The 15818-nt window shown below is 36.3% G+C and overlaps 1 protein-coding gene across 2 annotated transcripts in view; it reads left to right on the top strand.

The window, feature by feature from the left end:
• LRBA (LPS responsive beige-like anchor protein) overlaps positions 1 to 15818 on the top strand; it is a 721911-nt gene that overhangs the window by 313447 nt on the left and 392646 nt on the right. For both annotated transcript variants that reach the window (XM_059066707.2, XM_059066706.2), the window contains exon 36: positions 14933 to 15099. In XM_059066707.2, coding sequence (XP_058922690.1) covers positions 14933 to 15099 — 167 coding nt within the window. The remainder of the gene's footprint in view (positions 1 to 14932; positions 15100 to 15818) is intronic.

Below are 15818 nucleotides of genomic sequence, written 5' to 3'. Positions count from 1 at the left end.
CAACTGTACATCTTTTCTCCTGCTTGTTATGTATTATCTATTTTTTATTGTACTTCTGTGAAGTACCTGTTTATTTTTTACCCAGTTTATTACTAACCCGTCTTACTGGTTATCTGTCTTATTGATTTATAGGGGTTTTTTACCTCCTTGGTATATGAACTAATTTTTTCTATAAGAATTTTTTTTTTTTTTTTTTTTTTTTTTTTTGCGGTACGTGGGCCTCTCACTGTTGTGGCCTCTCCCGTTGTGGAGCACAGGCTCTGGACGTGCAGGCTCAGCGGCCATGGCTCACGGGCCCAGCTGCTCTGCGGCATGTGGGATCCTCCTAGACCGGGGCACGAACCCGTGTCCCCTGCAGTGGCAGGCGGACTCTCAACCACTGCGCCACCAGGGAAGCCCAATAAGAATTTTTTAACCACTTTCTTCTCAGTGCCTTGTCTATTCATTTTTAAAAAACTTCTTAAATATAATTTATTGAATAAATATAGTTCTTATGTAATAAAATACACCTATTTTAAGTATACAGTTTGATGAGTTTTGACAAGTATATATACCTTTGTAACTGTCATAATCAAGATATGAAAAATTTCTGTCATCTCAGAGAATTCCCTTGTGATTCACTGTGGTCAGTTCCTCTCCACATATACATACCCAACCCTATTCAACTGCTCATCTGGTTTCTGTTATTATAGATACTTTGGCATGGTATACAATTTCATATAAATGGAATTACATAGTAGTTACTCAAATTTCTGGATTGTTTTTGTCAGCATAAAGTTTTTGATATTAATCCGCATTGTTGTGTGTTTGTCACTCCTTTGTTTCATTGTATTGCTGAGCAGTATTACTTTGTTTATTCATTCATCTATAGGTAGATTTTTGGGTATTTCCAGTGTTTGGCTCTTATGATTAAAAACACTATGGGCATATTCATACAATACATTTTTGTGGAAATATGTTATCATTCATTTTGAAGAAATACCTAGGATTGGAATTGCTAGGTGCTGTTGCAAGTTTATATTTAGGCTTAGAAGAAACTGCCAAACTATTTTCTAAAGTAGTTGTAGATTTTATACTTCATCTGGCTAGTTGGCAGTTATGAGAGTTCCATTTCATCCACATCCTTGCCAGTGTTTGATATTGTCAGTCCCTGTAATTTCAGCCCTGCTAGTGTGTATATAGTGATAGTGTATTGTGGTTTTTATTTAAATTTCACTACTGACTAAGCATTTTTTCACATACATATTAGTCATTTGTATATCTTTCGTAAAATGTCTGTTCAAATCCTTTGTTTATGATTTTAAATTTGTTTGTCTTATTGCATTGTAGGAGTTCTTTATCCTGTAAGGAAATCTTTTGTTAATTATTTGTATGGTGAATATTTTTTCTCATTGCCTTTTCTCTTGCATTTTCATTTTCTAAATTGTGCCTTTTAAAGAGAAGATTTTATAAATTTTGGTGAAGTCTAATTTGGCAGTTTTTCTATGCTTATGATTTTCTTTTATGGTTTCCAGTCTAAGAATTTCAGCCTAGGTATTCTCTGCCTACACCAAGTTCATCAGATTTTCTACTTTATTTTTTCTAGAAGTGCTTTAATGTTAACTTTTATATGTATATCTTTGATTCATTTTGAATTGAACATTTTTTGCATGGTATGAGGTGAAGACAAATTTTTTTCTTCCCCTGTGAGTGGCCAGATGTTTTAGCAGTAGTTGTTGAAAAGATATTCTTTTTTCATTTAATAACCTATGCTCTATTGATTTCTAATTTTTAGTGTGATTCAAAGAGTATAAAATTCGACAATTTCATTTCTCTTTTGTAAAATTGTTTTGCTCTTTTTATTTTCTTTTTTGTTCAGGTATATTTTGGACTCACCTTGCCAATTTCCATAAAAAACCTGCTAAACTTTTAATTAAGATTGGGTTGAATCTATAAAATCAATTTGAAGAGAGTAGATATTTTTAAAAACTGAGTTTTTATGTATTTATGTATGTATTTATTCACATCTTATTAGAGTATAAATGTGTTACAATGTTGTGTTAGTTTCTGCTGTAAAACAAAGTGAATCAGCTATATGTATACATATATCCCCATATCCCCTCCCTCTTGAGCCTGCCTCCCTCCCACCCTCCCTATCTCACCCCTCTAGGTGGTCATAAAGCACCGAGCTGACCTCCCTGTGCTATGCAGCAGCTTCCCACTAGCCATCCATTTTATATTTGGTAGTGTGTATATATGTCAATGCTACTCTCTCACTTCATCCCAGCTTCCCCTTTCCCCATGCCCTCAAGTCTGTTCTGTACATCTGCGTCTTTATTCCTACCCTGCCACTAGGTTCATCACTACTGCTTTTTAAAATCCCATGTATATGCATTAGCATACGGTATTTGTTTTTCTCTTTCTGACTTACTTCACTCTGTATGACAGACTAGGTCCATCCATCTCACTACAAAAACCCAATTTCTTTCCTTTTTATTGCTGCGTAATATACCATTGTATATATGTGCCACACCTTCTTTATCCATTCATCTGTTGATGGACATTTAGGTTGCTTCCATGGCCTAGCTATTGTAAATAGTGCTGCAGTGAACATTGTGGCACGTGTATCTTTTTAAATTACGGTTTTCTCAGGGTATATGCCCAGTAGTGGGATAGCTGGGTCATATGGTAGTTCTATTTTTAGATTTTTAAGGAACCTCCATACTGTTCTCCCTAGTGGCTGTATCAATTTACATTCCCACCAACAGTGCAGGAGGGTTCCCTTTTCTCTACACTCTCTCCAGCATTTATTGTTTTTTATTCTTTTTAACATCTTTATTGGAGTTAATTGCTTTACAATGGTGTGTTAGTTTTAGCTTTATAACAAAGTGAATCAGCTATACATACATATATATATATATATATATATATATATATATATATATATCCCCATATCTCCTCCCTCTTCCATCTCCCTCACACCCTCCCTCTCCCACCACTCAGGGTGGTCACAAGCACTGAGCTGATCTCCCTGTGTTATGTGGATGCTCCCCACTAGCTATCTGTTTTACATTTGGTAGTGTATATATGTCCATGCCACTCTCACTTCGTCCCAGCTTACCCTTCCCACTCTCTGTGTCCTCAAGTCCATTCTCTATGTCTGCATCTTTTTTCCTGTGCTGCCCCTAGGTTTTTCAGAACCTTTTTTTTTTTTTTTTAGATTCCATACATATGTGTTAGCATACAGTATTTGTTTTTCTCTCTCTGACTTGTTTCACTCTAGATCTAGCCACCTCACTACAGATAACTCAATTTTGTTTCTTTTCATGGCTGAGTAATATTCCATTGTATATATGTGCCACATCTTCTTTATCCATTCATCTGTCAGTGGACACTTAGGTTGCTTCCATGTCCTGGCTATTGTAAATAGAGCTGCAGTGAACATTGGGGTACATGTGTCTTCTTGAATTATGGTTTTCTCTGGCTATATTCCCAGTAGTGGGATTGCTGGGTCGTATGGGAGTTCTATTTTTAGTTTTCTTAGGAACCTCCATACTGTTCTCCATAGTGGCTGTATCAATTTACATTCCCACCAACAGTGCAAGAGTGTTCCCTTTTCTCCACACTCTTTCTAGCATTTATTGTTTCTACATATTTTTCCTTTTTTTTTTTGCGGTACGCGGGCCTCTCACTGTTGTGGTCTCTCCCATTCCGGAGCACAGGCTCCAGACGCGCAGGCTCAGCGACTATGGCACACGGGCCCAGCTGCTCTGCGACATGTGGGATCTTACTGGACCGGGGCACGAACCCATGGCCCCTGCATCAGCAGGCGGACTCTCAACTACTGCGCCACCAGGGAAGCCCTCTAGATTTTTTGATGATGGCCATTCTGACCAGTGTGAGATGATATCTCATTGTAGTTTTGATTTGCATTTCTCTACCGATTAATGATGTTGAGCATTCATGTGTTTGTTGGCAATCTGTATATTTTAGACAAATGTCTGTTTAGGTCTTCTGCCCATTTTTGGATTGGGTTGTTTGTTTTTTTTGTTATTGAGCTGCATGAGCTCCTTATTAATTTTGGAGATTAATCCTTTGTCAGTTGCTTCATTTGAAAATATTTTCTCCCATTCTGAGGGTTGTGTTTTGGTATTGCTTATGGTTTCCTTTGCTGTGCAAGAGCTTTTAAGTTTCATTAGGTCCCATTTGTTTATTTTTGTTTTTATTTCCATTTCTCTAGGAGGTGGGTCAAATAGGGCCTTTCTGTAATTTATGTCATAGAGTGTTGTGCCTATGTTTTCCTCTAAGAGTTTGATAGTGTGTGGCCTTACATTTAGGTCTTTAATCCATTTTGAGTTTATTTTTGTGTATGGTGTTAGGGAGTGTTCCAGTTTCATACATTTTCATGTCCCTGTCCAGTTTTCCCAACACCACTCATTGAAGAGGCTGTCTTTTCTCCACTGTATATTCTTGTCTGCTTTATCAAAGATAAGGTGACCTTATGTGCGTGCGTTCATCTCTGGGCTTTCTATCCTGTTCCATTGATCTAGATTTCTGGTTTTGTGCCAGTACCATACTGTCTTGATTACTGTAGCTCTGTAGTGTGGTCTGAATTCAGGAAGCCTGATTCCTCCAGTTCCATTTTTCGTTCTCAAGATTGCTTTGGCTGTTCGGGGCCTTTTGTGTTTCCATACAAATTGTGAAATTTTTTGTTCTATTTCTGTGAAAAATGCCAGTGGTAGTTTGATAGGGATTGCATTGTATCTGTAGATTGCTTTGGGTAGTAGAGTCATTTTCACAATGTTGATTCTTCCAATCCAAGAACATGGTATATCTCTCTATGTATTTGTATCATCTTTAATTTCTTTCATCAGTGTCTTATAATTTTCTGCATACAGGTCTTTTGTCTCCCTAGGTAGGTTTATTCCTAGATATTTTATTCTTTTTGTTGCAATGGTAAATGGGAGTGTTTTCTTAATTTCACTTTCAGATATTTCATCATTATTAGTGTATAGGAATGACAGATATTTCTGTGCATTAATTTTGTATCCTGCTACTTTACCAGATTCATTGGTTAGCTCAAGTAGTTTTCTGGTAGCATCTTTAGGATTCTCTATGTATAGTATCATGTCATCTGCAAACAGTGACAGCTCTACTTCTTGTTTTCTGATTTGGATTTCTTTTATTTCTTTTTCTTCTCTGATTGCTGTGGCTAAAACTTCCAGAACTATGTTGAAAAATAGTGGTGAGAGTGGGCAACCTTGTCTTGTTCGTGATCTTAGTGGGAATGGTTTCAGTATTTCACCATTGAGGACGATGTTGGCTTTGGGTTTGTCACATATGGCCTTTATTATGTTGAGGAAAGTTCCCTCTATGCCTACTTTCTGCAGGGTTTTTATCATAAATGGGTGTTGAATTTTGTCAAAAGCTTTCTCTGCATCTATTGAGATTATCATATGGTTTTTATCCTTCAGTTTGTTAATATGGTGTATCACATTGATTGATTTGTGTATAGTGAAGAAATCTTGCATTCCTGGAGTAAACCCCAGTTGATCATGGTGAATGTTCCTTTTAATGTTCTGTTGGATTCTGTTTGCTAGTATATTGCAGAGGATTTTTGCATCTTTTCATCAGTGGTATTGGCCTGTAGTTTTCTTCCTTTGTGACATCTTTGTTTGGTTTTAGTATCAGGGTGATCGTTGCCTCATAGAATGAGTTTGGGAGTGTTCCTCCCTTTGCTATCTTTTGGAAGAGTTTGAGAAGTATAGGTGTTAGTTCTTGTCTAAATGTTTTATAGAATTTGCCTGTGACGCCATCTGGGCCTGGGCTTTTGTTTGTTGGAAGATTTTTAAATCACAGTTTCAATTTCAGTGCTTGTGATTCGTCTGTTCATATTTTCTATTTCTTCCTGGTTCAGTCTTGGCCGGTTGTGCATTTCTAAGAATTTGTCCATTTTTTCCAGGTTGTAAATTTTATTGGCATAGAATTGCTTGTACTAATCTCTCATGCTCCTTTGTATTTCTGCAGTGGCAGTCGTTTCTTCTCCTTTTTCTTTTCTAATTCTATTGATTTGAGTCTTCTCCCTTTTTTTTTTTTTATGAGTCAAGCTAATGGTTTATCAATTTTGTTTATCTTCTCAAAGAACCAGCTTTTAGTTTTATTGATCTTTGCTATCATTTCCTTCATTTCTTTTTCTTTTATTTCTGATCTGATCTTTATGATTTCTTTCCTTCTGCTAACTTTGGGGTTTTTTTGTTCTTCTTTCTGCTTGCTTTAGGTGCAAGGTTGGTTTGTTTATTTGAGATGTTTCCTGTTTCTTAAGGTAGGGCTGTATTGCTGTAAACTTCCCTCTTAGAAGTGCTTTTGGTGCATCCCATAGGTTTTAGGTGATCGTGTCTCCATTGTCATTTGTTCTAGGTATGTTTTGACTTCCTCTTTGATTTCTTCATTGATCACTTCATTATTAAGTAGTGTATTGTTTAGCCTCCATGTGTTTGTATTTTTTACACATCTTTTCCTGTAATTGATATCTAGTCTCATAGTGTTGTGGTCAGAAAAATTACTTGATATGATTTCAGTTTTCTTAAATTTACCAAGGGTTGATTTGTGACCCAAGATATGATCTGTTCTGGAGAACGTTCCATGAACACTTGAGAAAAATGTGTATTCTGATGTTTTTGGATTGAATGTCCTATAAATATCAATTAAGTCCATGTTGTTTAATGTATCATTTAAAGCTTATGTTTCCTTATTTATTTTCATTTTGGATGATCTGTCCGTTGGTGAAAGTGGGGTGTTACAGTCCCCTAGTATGATTGTGTTACTGTTGATTTCTCCTTTTATGGCTGTTAGCCTTTGCCTTATGTATTGAGTTGCTCCTATGTTGGGTGCATAAATATTTACAATTGTTATATCTTCTTCTTGGAGCGATCCCTTGATCATTATGTAGTGTCCTTCTTTGTCTCTTGTAATAGTCTTTATTTTAAAGTCTATTTTTTCTGATATGAGAATTGCTACTCCAGCTTTCCTTTGATTTCCATTTGCATGGAATATCTTTTTCCATCCCCTCACTTTCAGTCTGTATGTGTCCCTAGTTCTGAAGTGGGTCTCTTGGAGACAGCATATATATGGGTCTTGTCTTTTATCCATTCAGCCAGTCTGTGTCTTTTGGTGGGAGCATTTAATCCATTTACATTTAAGGTAATTTTTGATATGTATGTTCCTAGTCCCATTTTCTTAATTGTTTTGGGTTTGTTATTGTATGTCTCTTCCTTCTCTTGTGTTTCTTGCCTAGAGAATTTCCTTTAGCATTTGTTGTAAAGCTGGTTTGGTGGTGCTGAACTCTCTCAGTTTTTGCTTGTTTGTAAACGTTTTAATTTCTCCATCAAATCTGAATGAGATCCTTGCTGGGTAGAGTAATCTCGGTTGTAGGTTTTTTTCCTTCATCACTTTAAATATGTCCTGCCACTCCCTTCTGGCTTGCAGAGTTTCTGCTGAATGGTCAGCTGTGAATCTTGTGGGGATTCCCTTGTGTGTTATTTGTTGTTTTTTCCTTGCTGCTTTTAATATGTGTTCCTTGTAGTTAATTTTTTTTTTTTTTTTTTTTTTTGTGTGTGTGTGGTACGCGGGCCTCTCACTGCTGTGGCCTCTCCTGTTGTGGAGCACATGCTCTGGACGCACAGGCCTAGCAGCCATGGCCCACGTGCCCAGCCACTCCGCGGCACGTGGGATCTTCCCAGATCGGGGTATGAACCCGTGCCCCCTGCACCAACAGGCAGACTCCCAACCACTGCGCCACCAGGGAAACCTGTATTTAATTTTTGATAGATTGATTAATATGTGTCTTGGCGTGTTTTCCCCTTGGATTTATCCTGTATGTGACTCTCTGTGCTTCCTGGAGTTGATTGACTATTTCGTTTCCCATATTAGGGAACTTTTCAACTAGAATCTCTTCAAATATTTTCCTAGTTCCTTTCTTTTCCACTTCTTCTTCTGGGACCCCTGTAATTCTAATGTTGGTTCGTTTAATGTTGTCCCAGAGGTGTCTGAGACTCTCTTTAATTCTTTTCATTCTTTTTTCTGCTCTGTGGTAGTCATTTCCAACTATTTTATCTTCCTGGTTACTTATGCGTTCTTTTGCCTCAGTTATTCTGCTATTGATCCCTTCTAGAGTATTTTTAATTTCATTTATTGTGTTGTTCATCATTGCTTGTTTGCTATTTAGTTCTTCTAGGTCCTTGTTAAATGTTTCTTGCATTTTCTCTATTCTATTTCCAAGATTTTGGATCATCTTTACTCTCATTATTCTGAATTCTTTTTCAGGTAGACTGCCTATTTCCTCTTCATTTGTTAGGTCTGGTGGGTTTTTAACTTGCTCCTTCATCTGCTGTTTTTTTTTTTTTTTTTCCTTTTGCTTAACTTACTGTGTTTGGGGTCTCCTTTTCACAGGCTGCAGGTTTGTAGTTCCTGTTGTTTTTGGTGTCTGTCCCCGGTGCCTAAGGTTGGTTCAGTGGGCTGTGTAGGCTTCCCGGTGTAGGGGACTAGTGCCTGTGTTCTCTTGGATGAGGCTGGATCTTATCTTTCTGGTGGGCAGGTCCATGTCTGGTGGTGTGTTTTGGGGTGTTTGTGGCCTTATTATGATTTTAGGCAGCCTGTCTGCTAATGGATGGGGCTGTGTTCCTGTCTTGCTAGTTGTGTGGCATAGGGTGGCTAGCACTGTAGCTTGCTGGTCATTGAGTGAAGCTGGGTCTTGGCATTGCAATGGAGATCTCTGCTAGATTTTTGCCATTTGATATTACATGGAGCTGGGAGGTCTCTTGTGGACCAGTGTTCTGACGTTGACTCTCCCACCTCAGAGGCACAGCACTTACTCCTTGCTGGAGCACTAAGAGCCTTTCATACACACAGCTCAGAATAAAAGGGAGAAAAAATGGAAAGAGAGAAAGAAAGAGGATAAAATAGAAGAAAGTAAGAGAAAATAGTTATATAAATAAAAAATAATTATTAAGAAAAAAATTTTAAAAGTTAAAAAAAAAAAAAAAGAGAAAAAAACCCGGATGGACAGAACCCAGGACAAGTGGTGAAAGCAAAGCTATACAGACAAAGTCTCCCACAGAAGCATACATATACATGCTCACAAAAAGTGGAAAAGGGAAAATATATATATATATTGTTGCTCCCAAAGTCCACCTCCTCAACTTGGGATGATTTGTTGTCTCTTCAGATATTCCACAGATGCAGGGTACATCAAGTTGATTGTAGAGGTTTAATCCGCTGCTCCTGAGGCTGCTGGGAGAGATTTCCCTTTTTCTTCTTTGTTTGCACAGCTCCTGGGGCTTAGCTTTGGATTTGGATCTGCCTCTGCTTGTAGGTCATCTGAGGGCGTGTGTTCTTCGCTCAGACAGGACAGGGTTAAAGGAGCAGCTGATTGCGCCCTGCATTCTCCCAGGGAAGTTGTCCCTGGATCACGGGATCCTGGCAGTGGCAGACTGCACAGGCTCCTGGGAGGGGAGGTGTGGACAGTGACCTGTGCTTGCACACAGGCTTCTTGGTGGCTGTAGGAGCAGCCTTAGCCTCTCATACCCGTCTCTGTTGTCTGTGGTGATAGCCGCAGCTTGTGCCTGTCTCTGGAGCTCCTTTAAGCAGTGCTCTTAATCCCCTCTCCTCATGCACCAGGAAACAAAGAGGGAAGAAAAAGTCTCTTGCCTCTTTGCTAGGTCCAGACTTTTCCCCGGACTCCCTCCCGGCTAGCCGTGGCGCACTAGCCCCCTTCAGGCTGTGTTCACGCCGCCAACCCCAGTCCTCTCCCCTAATTGCTTTTTTAAAAAAATCAATTAAGGGGGTATGTTTTTCTCCTTTTTTTTCTGTTTTATAGTGAATTATACTCTGTGATATTTAAATATTAAACCAGGTTTGTATTTCATGGATAAACTCTACTTCATCCTGATGTATAATACATTTTATAGGTAGTATTTTGTTGAAAGTTTTTGTGTTTATTTGGGCACATTATACTAGTGTTTAGTTGTCTATTCATTTAATGCAAAATTGGATGCACTGTATTCCTTAGCTTCTGTCATCTGATTTTAATATTTGTATTATTTCTTCCTTCAATATTTAATATTTTCTAATATAAAATTGAAGGCTATAAATTTTATTTTAAATGTTGTTGTGGCCAATTTCCACAAATTTTTCTAATTTTCCTTCTGATTTCATCTTTTTTCCATATTTTGTTACTTGGAGATGAATTGCTTAATTTCCAATTATTTTGGAATTTTTCATATTTTTTTTCCATTTTTATAGTCAGCCAAAGAATCAAAAGGATATATTTCTATATCTCTTTCTCTGCATGAGTTCCTCTTCTCTAGTAGTTTGTCTTTCAAATTCCCATCTTACCTTCTCAGTAGACATCTTTATACTTGTTTCACCTGTAAAAGCTGTAGGAGAAATATACTTTCTGGGTCTTGAAAATGTCTTGAGGATATTTCGGCAATAGCATATAATCTGAATGTATCTGGCATACAGGATGGATAGACAGGCATGTAAAAGATAATATGCCATGTTTGCGAATTATGAGAAGGCCCCCCCCCCCCAGATCTAGCTAGTAAAATTTGGTTCTAATTGTTCGATATTTTAGACAATCATGTATTTTTTTGAGGATGGGGTATATAAATATATCTGTGTTTTACCAAAGTAAATTCTTCTAGGAACAATTCTGGGACTGCTCATAAAATGAGAGAAGATTATTTGAAGAGCTGAGTTGTGAGCGAATAAAGATCTACGTTAGGACAGTGATAAGAGTGGTTAAGAGGTTTTGCTAAATGTAGTGGTAGGATATGAAGTGCGGGAACTTGAGAAGTCACAGATGACAGAAATAGAAAAGCTTTCCCTTTTCAGTTTAATAGCATGTTTCGGATTAAGGTGGTAGGTTCAGTTTTGTACATTTTAAATTTTAGGTACTTATTGAATGATTGGAGACTATACTACAAATAGAAATGTGGGTCTGAATTTAGGAAAACAGCTGGTTTAGATATGAAAAATTTGACAGCTAGATCTAAGTTGATAATAATAGATGATATGGGAGTGGATGATATTGCCAAGGAACATATGACAAAACCTTGAGAAAATGCCAGCATACTGGAAAATGACGCAGAAAACATCTGACCACCACGGAAGGTGATCAGAGTGATAGCAGGAGGATAATAGTAAAATCTGCTTAATTTTAAGTTCATTCCTCTCTGAGCTTTCAGAAAAAGGACACATAGTAAACTTAGGTAGAGCTATAGCATCTGGATGGAAAGACTGAATGTGGTATTGTCTTCATTTCTTTATTTACATTTAAAGAGCCAGAATAGTTACTTGAATTATAAATGTTGAGTCTAAATTGTTTCTCTCTTTATTTTTGCCCTACAAGTAAGTGAATATTTTTCAAAACTAGGTGTATTTATCTTATATTTTATTAATTCTATGCAAATAAATCTTAGATTTCTTTAGCAGTAATCAATTGTATTTGAATTAGTAGTTTCCAAGATGCTTATTTCTTTTGCTTTTAAGATTTAGATTTTTGGGGGTTATTGTTGCGATGTCTTATTACTTAGTTTACATGTTGCTTAAGATAGGAATATAGAAAAGTTGATGTAAAGTAAAATTGAATGCAATTACTAGACCTGGCCCTTGATTTTATTGAGAGATGGTACGTTTTGGCAAGGTCTGTTGGGGTACCTCCACTCAAACTTTAAACACAAGCACACACACATGAATATATATACTCCTTCAATAAGTAACGTGTGTTTGATCTTGAAGCAGATATTCATCATCTGTAGTTGACTTTGAGTGAGATGTCACATGTTGAATTTATTGGTTTTTAATAAGAATATATTCAAATTCCATTTTAAAGTTTTTAAGAGTAGATACAAGTTCATTATATCTTTACAAAACATTCTTGTTTGGTTTCCTTTTATCATGTTTTAAGGTTACATGTGACTATAATGTTCCACAATGAGACAGAGATTGATAATCAGGAACGAATAGCCCTTTAATGTGATTTATATCTATAGATTTTATGTCAGGTATGAAAAGTTGCTGTTTAAATTGTAAAGGAGGATCCATTAAAGAACACTTTAAACCATTTTAGTATTTAACATACCTTGAACTCTTCTTTTTAGAATTATGCCTTTTAAAGCAAACTTTAGTTGCTTACCAGATGTTTGCAAAATATGATTTGATAAAGTTAAATTATTCTAATATTAATAAAATACAGAAATAATAGCCTTTAAAATAGTACATTTAATATGAAGGGATCTGGTGTTTCAGGGGAGTATAGAAGCCAGTTATTTTCTGTTTTCCATCAGTAATTTTAATTTCCTCTTGTCAGGTAAGGTTAGACAAGGGTAGACTATGTATATAGTAGGGAATGGTGAAGGTATAAAAATTCTTCAAATGTCTCCCATTTTGTCCTGTTGTCCTGTTGGTTTCAGTGTATGGTTGGGTTAGATGTGAAATAACCTGTAGGTTCCTGCCTAGTTCTGGGATGAATCTCTGAAAATATCACATAGCAGTTGACATTTTTGTTACAGTGGAATCATTCCCTAGTTATCTTCACTTAAACTACTCCCCTTCAAGTATTTCTTAATCATATTTTCTTTTATTTGCTCAAATCATATTTTTGACAAACTGAATTGTCCTATGGTTTGGCTCAGTCTTTTTAATGTACTATCCAGCATTTGCCTTTAATTTCTTATAAATCTAATTTCTAACATGATTTATTTTCTTCATATCAGTGTTTAGGTAAAAGAAGTACTTTGCCTTTACCAGTGTACAAAAAGTAACCTCTTAGAGGTTGGCCAAAATCTTCCAATTGTACAATTCCTAGAGCTAATATAATCTTCTCATTGTGCAGATGAAAACAGACCTAGCGAGGTAAAGTGAGTTAGTTGCCCAAGACTGACAGGAGTTACTACCAAGAATGATGCTTTAGTCTGGTTTTTGATTTGCTTCCCAATCTTATGTTTATTCATACGCATATATAATATACATTCATATATATTGAATATAATATATATTATATAATATGTGTGAAAGGGACTTAAGCATCTGCAAATTTTGGTATCCGTAGGCGTCCTGGATCCTATTCCACCACCCCATAGCAAGGGACTACTGTATTTTTATTCCCACTTGCCTCCTCACAATCTGTAAAGAGTGATGATTCTCCAGGGCAAAGGCTATCAAGCTAAGTCAACTTTTTAATCCCTATAGCCTAGTGTTTTGCACAGACTAAGAGATATTTGATTCCTTATGCATGTACATAAACACCATATCAGTTGGGTTGCTTATGGTGTTAGGAGCAGAAAACCCACTTCACACTGGCCTTCAGTGACTGAACAGGAGCTTACAGGTCCTAGTAAAAAGTCTAGGAAAAAAAAAAAAAAAAGGTCTCACAGAAAGTATAAAGGTAGGCTGGTCTTTGATCCAAAAGTTCATGATTCCATTTGGAATAAACTCTTACTCTTACTCTTTATTTCTATAATTCTCATAGCTCTGCTCCCTTTGGGTTTTGGCTTCATCCTCGCTTTCAATACTCCTGGAATTATGTACTTCCTCTTTTACAGCATAAGAGGAAGGAAGGAATTACCCGGCAAAACTTCTGACATTTCCTCTTAATTGCACCAATTAGATCAAGTGCTGTTCCCTCAGACAGTTTGTCAGTGTGGGTGTGATTATTACCCTCATTGGTTTAGGACAGTTAAGGCCCTCTCTTATTGCTGGGACAGTGCTGGGAATAGTGTATGGCAACAATCTATCTAAACTGGTGTACGGTAGGAAAGGGTTCCAACATCAAATTTTTATTACTCATCATAGGTTGTGTATACATGTGGATGTATATGTGAGCCTTCATTTGGAGGTTAAGGAGCCTAATAGACTCTGTGACCAGAATTAAATATTAAGTTTACATTAATTGTTTTTTTAATTTTAAACAATTAATTAACTAGGTAGTATAGCACCATAAACGTGACACCACAAGTTTCTGAATTCCAAAAGAAAAGAAATAAGCAACTTGGAAACTAGTGATTGTATTGTATCTGATTATTGCTAAAGAATCCTAAAATTTTTTGGCAAAATTGATATCTAAGAAAGTGCTTTCAAGCTTTAATGTATAAATCACCTGGGGATCTCATTAAAATCCAGAGTTTGATTTAGTAGGTGTGGAGTGGGACCTATAATTCTGCATTTTTAATAAGTTCCTAGGTGATTCTAGTGCTGGTGGTCCCTTTTACATAGCTAGGGTTTAAAAGACCAAACTGTTTTTGTCATTTTCTAAAGGTGTTGAGAACCAGCTCAGTTTACTATTGCAGGCCACCAATGTCTCTTTTCTGGACTTTTGCAATAGCCTTGTAGTAGCCTCCCTCCTTAACCCTCTTGTCCCACTACAATCCATTCTCTAAATGGAGCTTATAGTGATCATTTTAATATGTAAATCAATCACATCACTCCCGTAATTAACCTTCTACTGGTATTCCATTTCATTAGAATAAAATCTAAACTCTTTGCCATAACTACACTGTACTGAATGATGCAGCCCCTGCCTGCCTCTCCAAACTCATTTCATACCACTCTTCCCTTTATTCACTTTGCTTGAGTGCTTTGCAACCTTCATGATGCTTGTAATGTGGACCCTGTATCTTCACATGACTGGCTTCTTCTCTTTATTCAGGTCTCTGCTTAAATATTAACCACTTCTGAGTGTATCTTATGAGTGACTTCAGAAAAATAAATTCTTGGGGGATTGTTGTACTGAGAGTAGGTCACCAACTCTGTCAATTCAGTTAATGAGTGATGTAAAAGTCACTTTAAATTTTTGGTTGGTTCAGTTCATATTAGAGATTATTTCATAATGCATTTAAAGGGTTTGTTTCCATATTTTTATAGTATTAATAGATATTTCTTTTTCCTCTCCAAGTCACTGTGTGCCCAGTATTCAGCAGACAGACGAGAAGATGAGAAGATGTGTGATCATTTGATAAGAGCAGCCAAATATCGAGACCATGTGACAGCAACTCAGCTAATCCAGAAAATTATCAACATTCTCACAGACAAGCATGGAGCCTGGGGAAATTCTGCAGTGAGGTAAAATTATACCTTTAGGATTTGGCCACTGATTTTCTATAGAAGTCCTTGGTTTAGATAAATGGCTTTGGATATGATCAAGGCCAGATGAAGAACAAAGTAATTTAATTTTGTATTTTATCTTCTACAATGAATTTAAAGCAAAGGGGAAGGAGAAAATCAGTATGGGTATAGTTATGGATCTTTGTGGGTATTTCAGTTCCCTTCAACTACTTCTAAAAGAATAGTTGCTCGTATATTTATTCATTTTGAAGTGAACTGTTAAGGGAAGTAGTTAGTGTAAACTGCTTTTATTAGTTGCACTTATATCTGAATTTATACAAGTACAATACTTAACTTAAAGAAACTATTCCCTCTTTTACACTTTTGAGTTTTTAACATATAAATTTGAAAACATAATAATATGTGTTGTTTTCTTGAATTTTGTTGCAAATTACAGGGCTTTGATGAAAAAATACCATCTTTAAAATTTTATTTACTACATCTACCTCCCTTTAAGATTACCAAACTGAACATGCAATTTTTTATTCTAATTTTAGAAACAAAATATTTACTTTCTAGGACTAAGGAACTTAGATAAATCATAAAATTTAGTCTTTTTGGAATATTTTATTCTACAAGTCTTAGGAACATGTTTTGACTCATTTAAGTAATGTTAATGAAAAAGTTCTTTATTTTCCCATTAGAAAGATATTTTTTAATTCCTCATTTCTGCATAA

The sequence above is a fragment of the Kogia breviceps genome, chromosome 6 (assembly GCF_026419965.1).
Source record: "Kogia breviceps isolate mKogBre1 chromosome 6, mKogBre1 haplotype 1, whole genome shotgun sequence".
NCBI classification, from domain to species: Eukaryota; Metazoa; Chordata; class Mammalia; order Artiodactyla; family Physeteridae; genus Kogia; species Kogia breviceps.
This window is presented reverse-complemented; position numbering and strand designations above follow the sequence as displayed.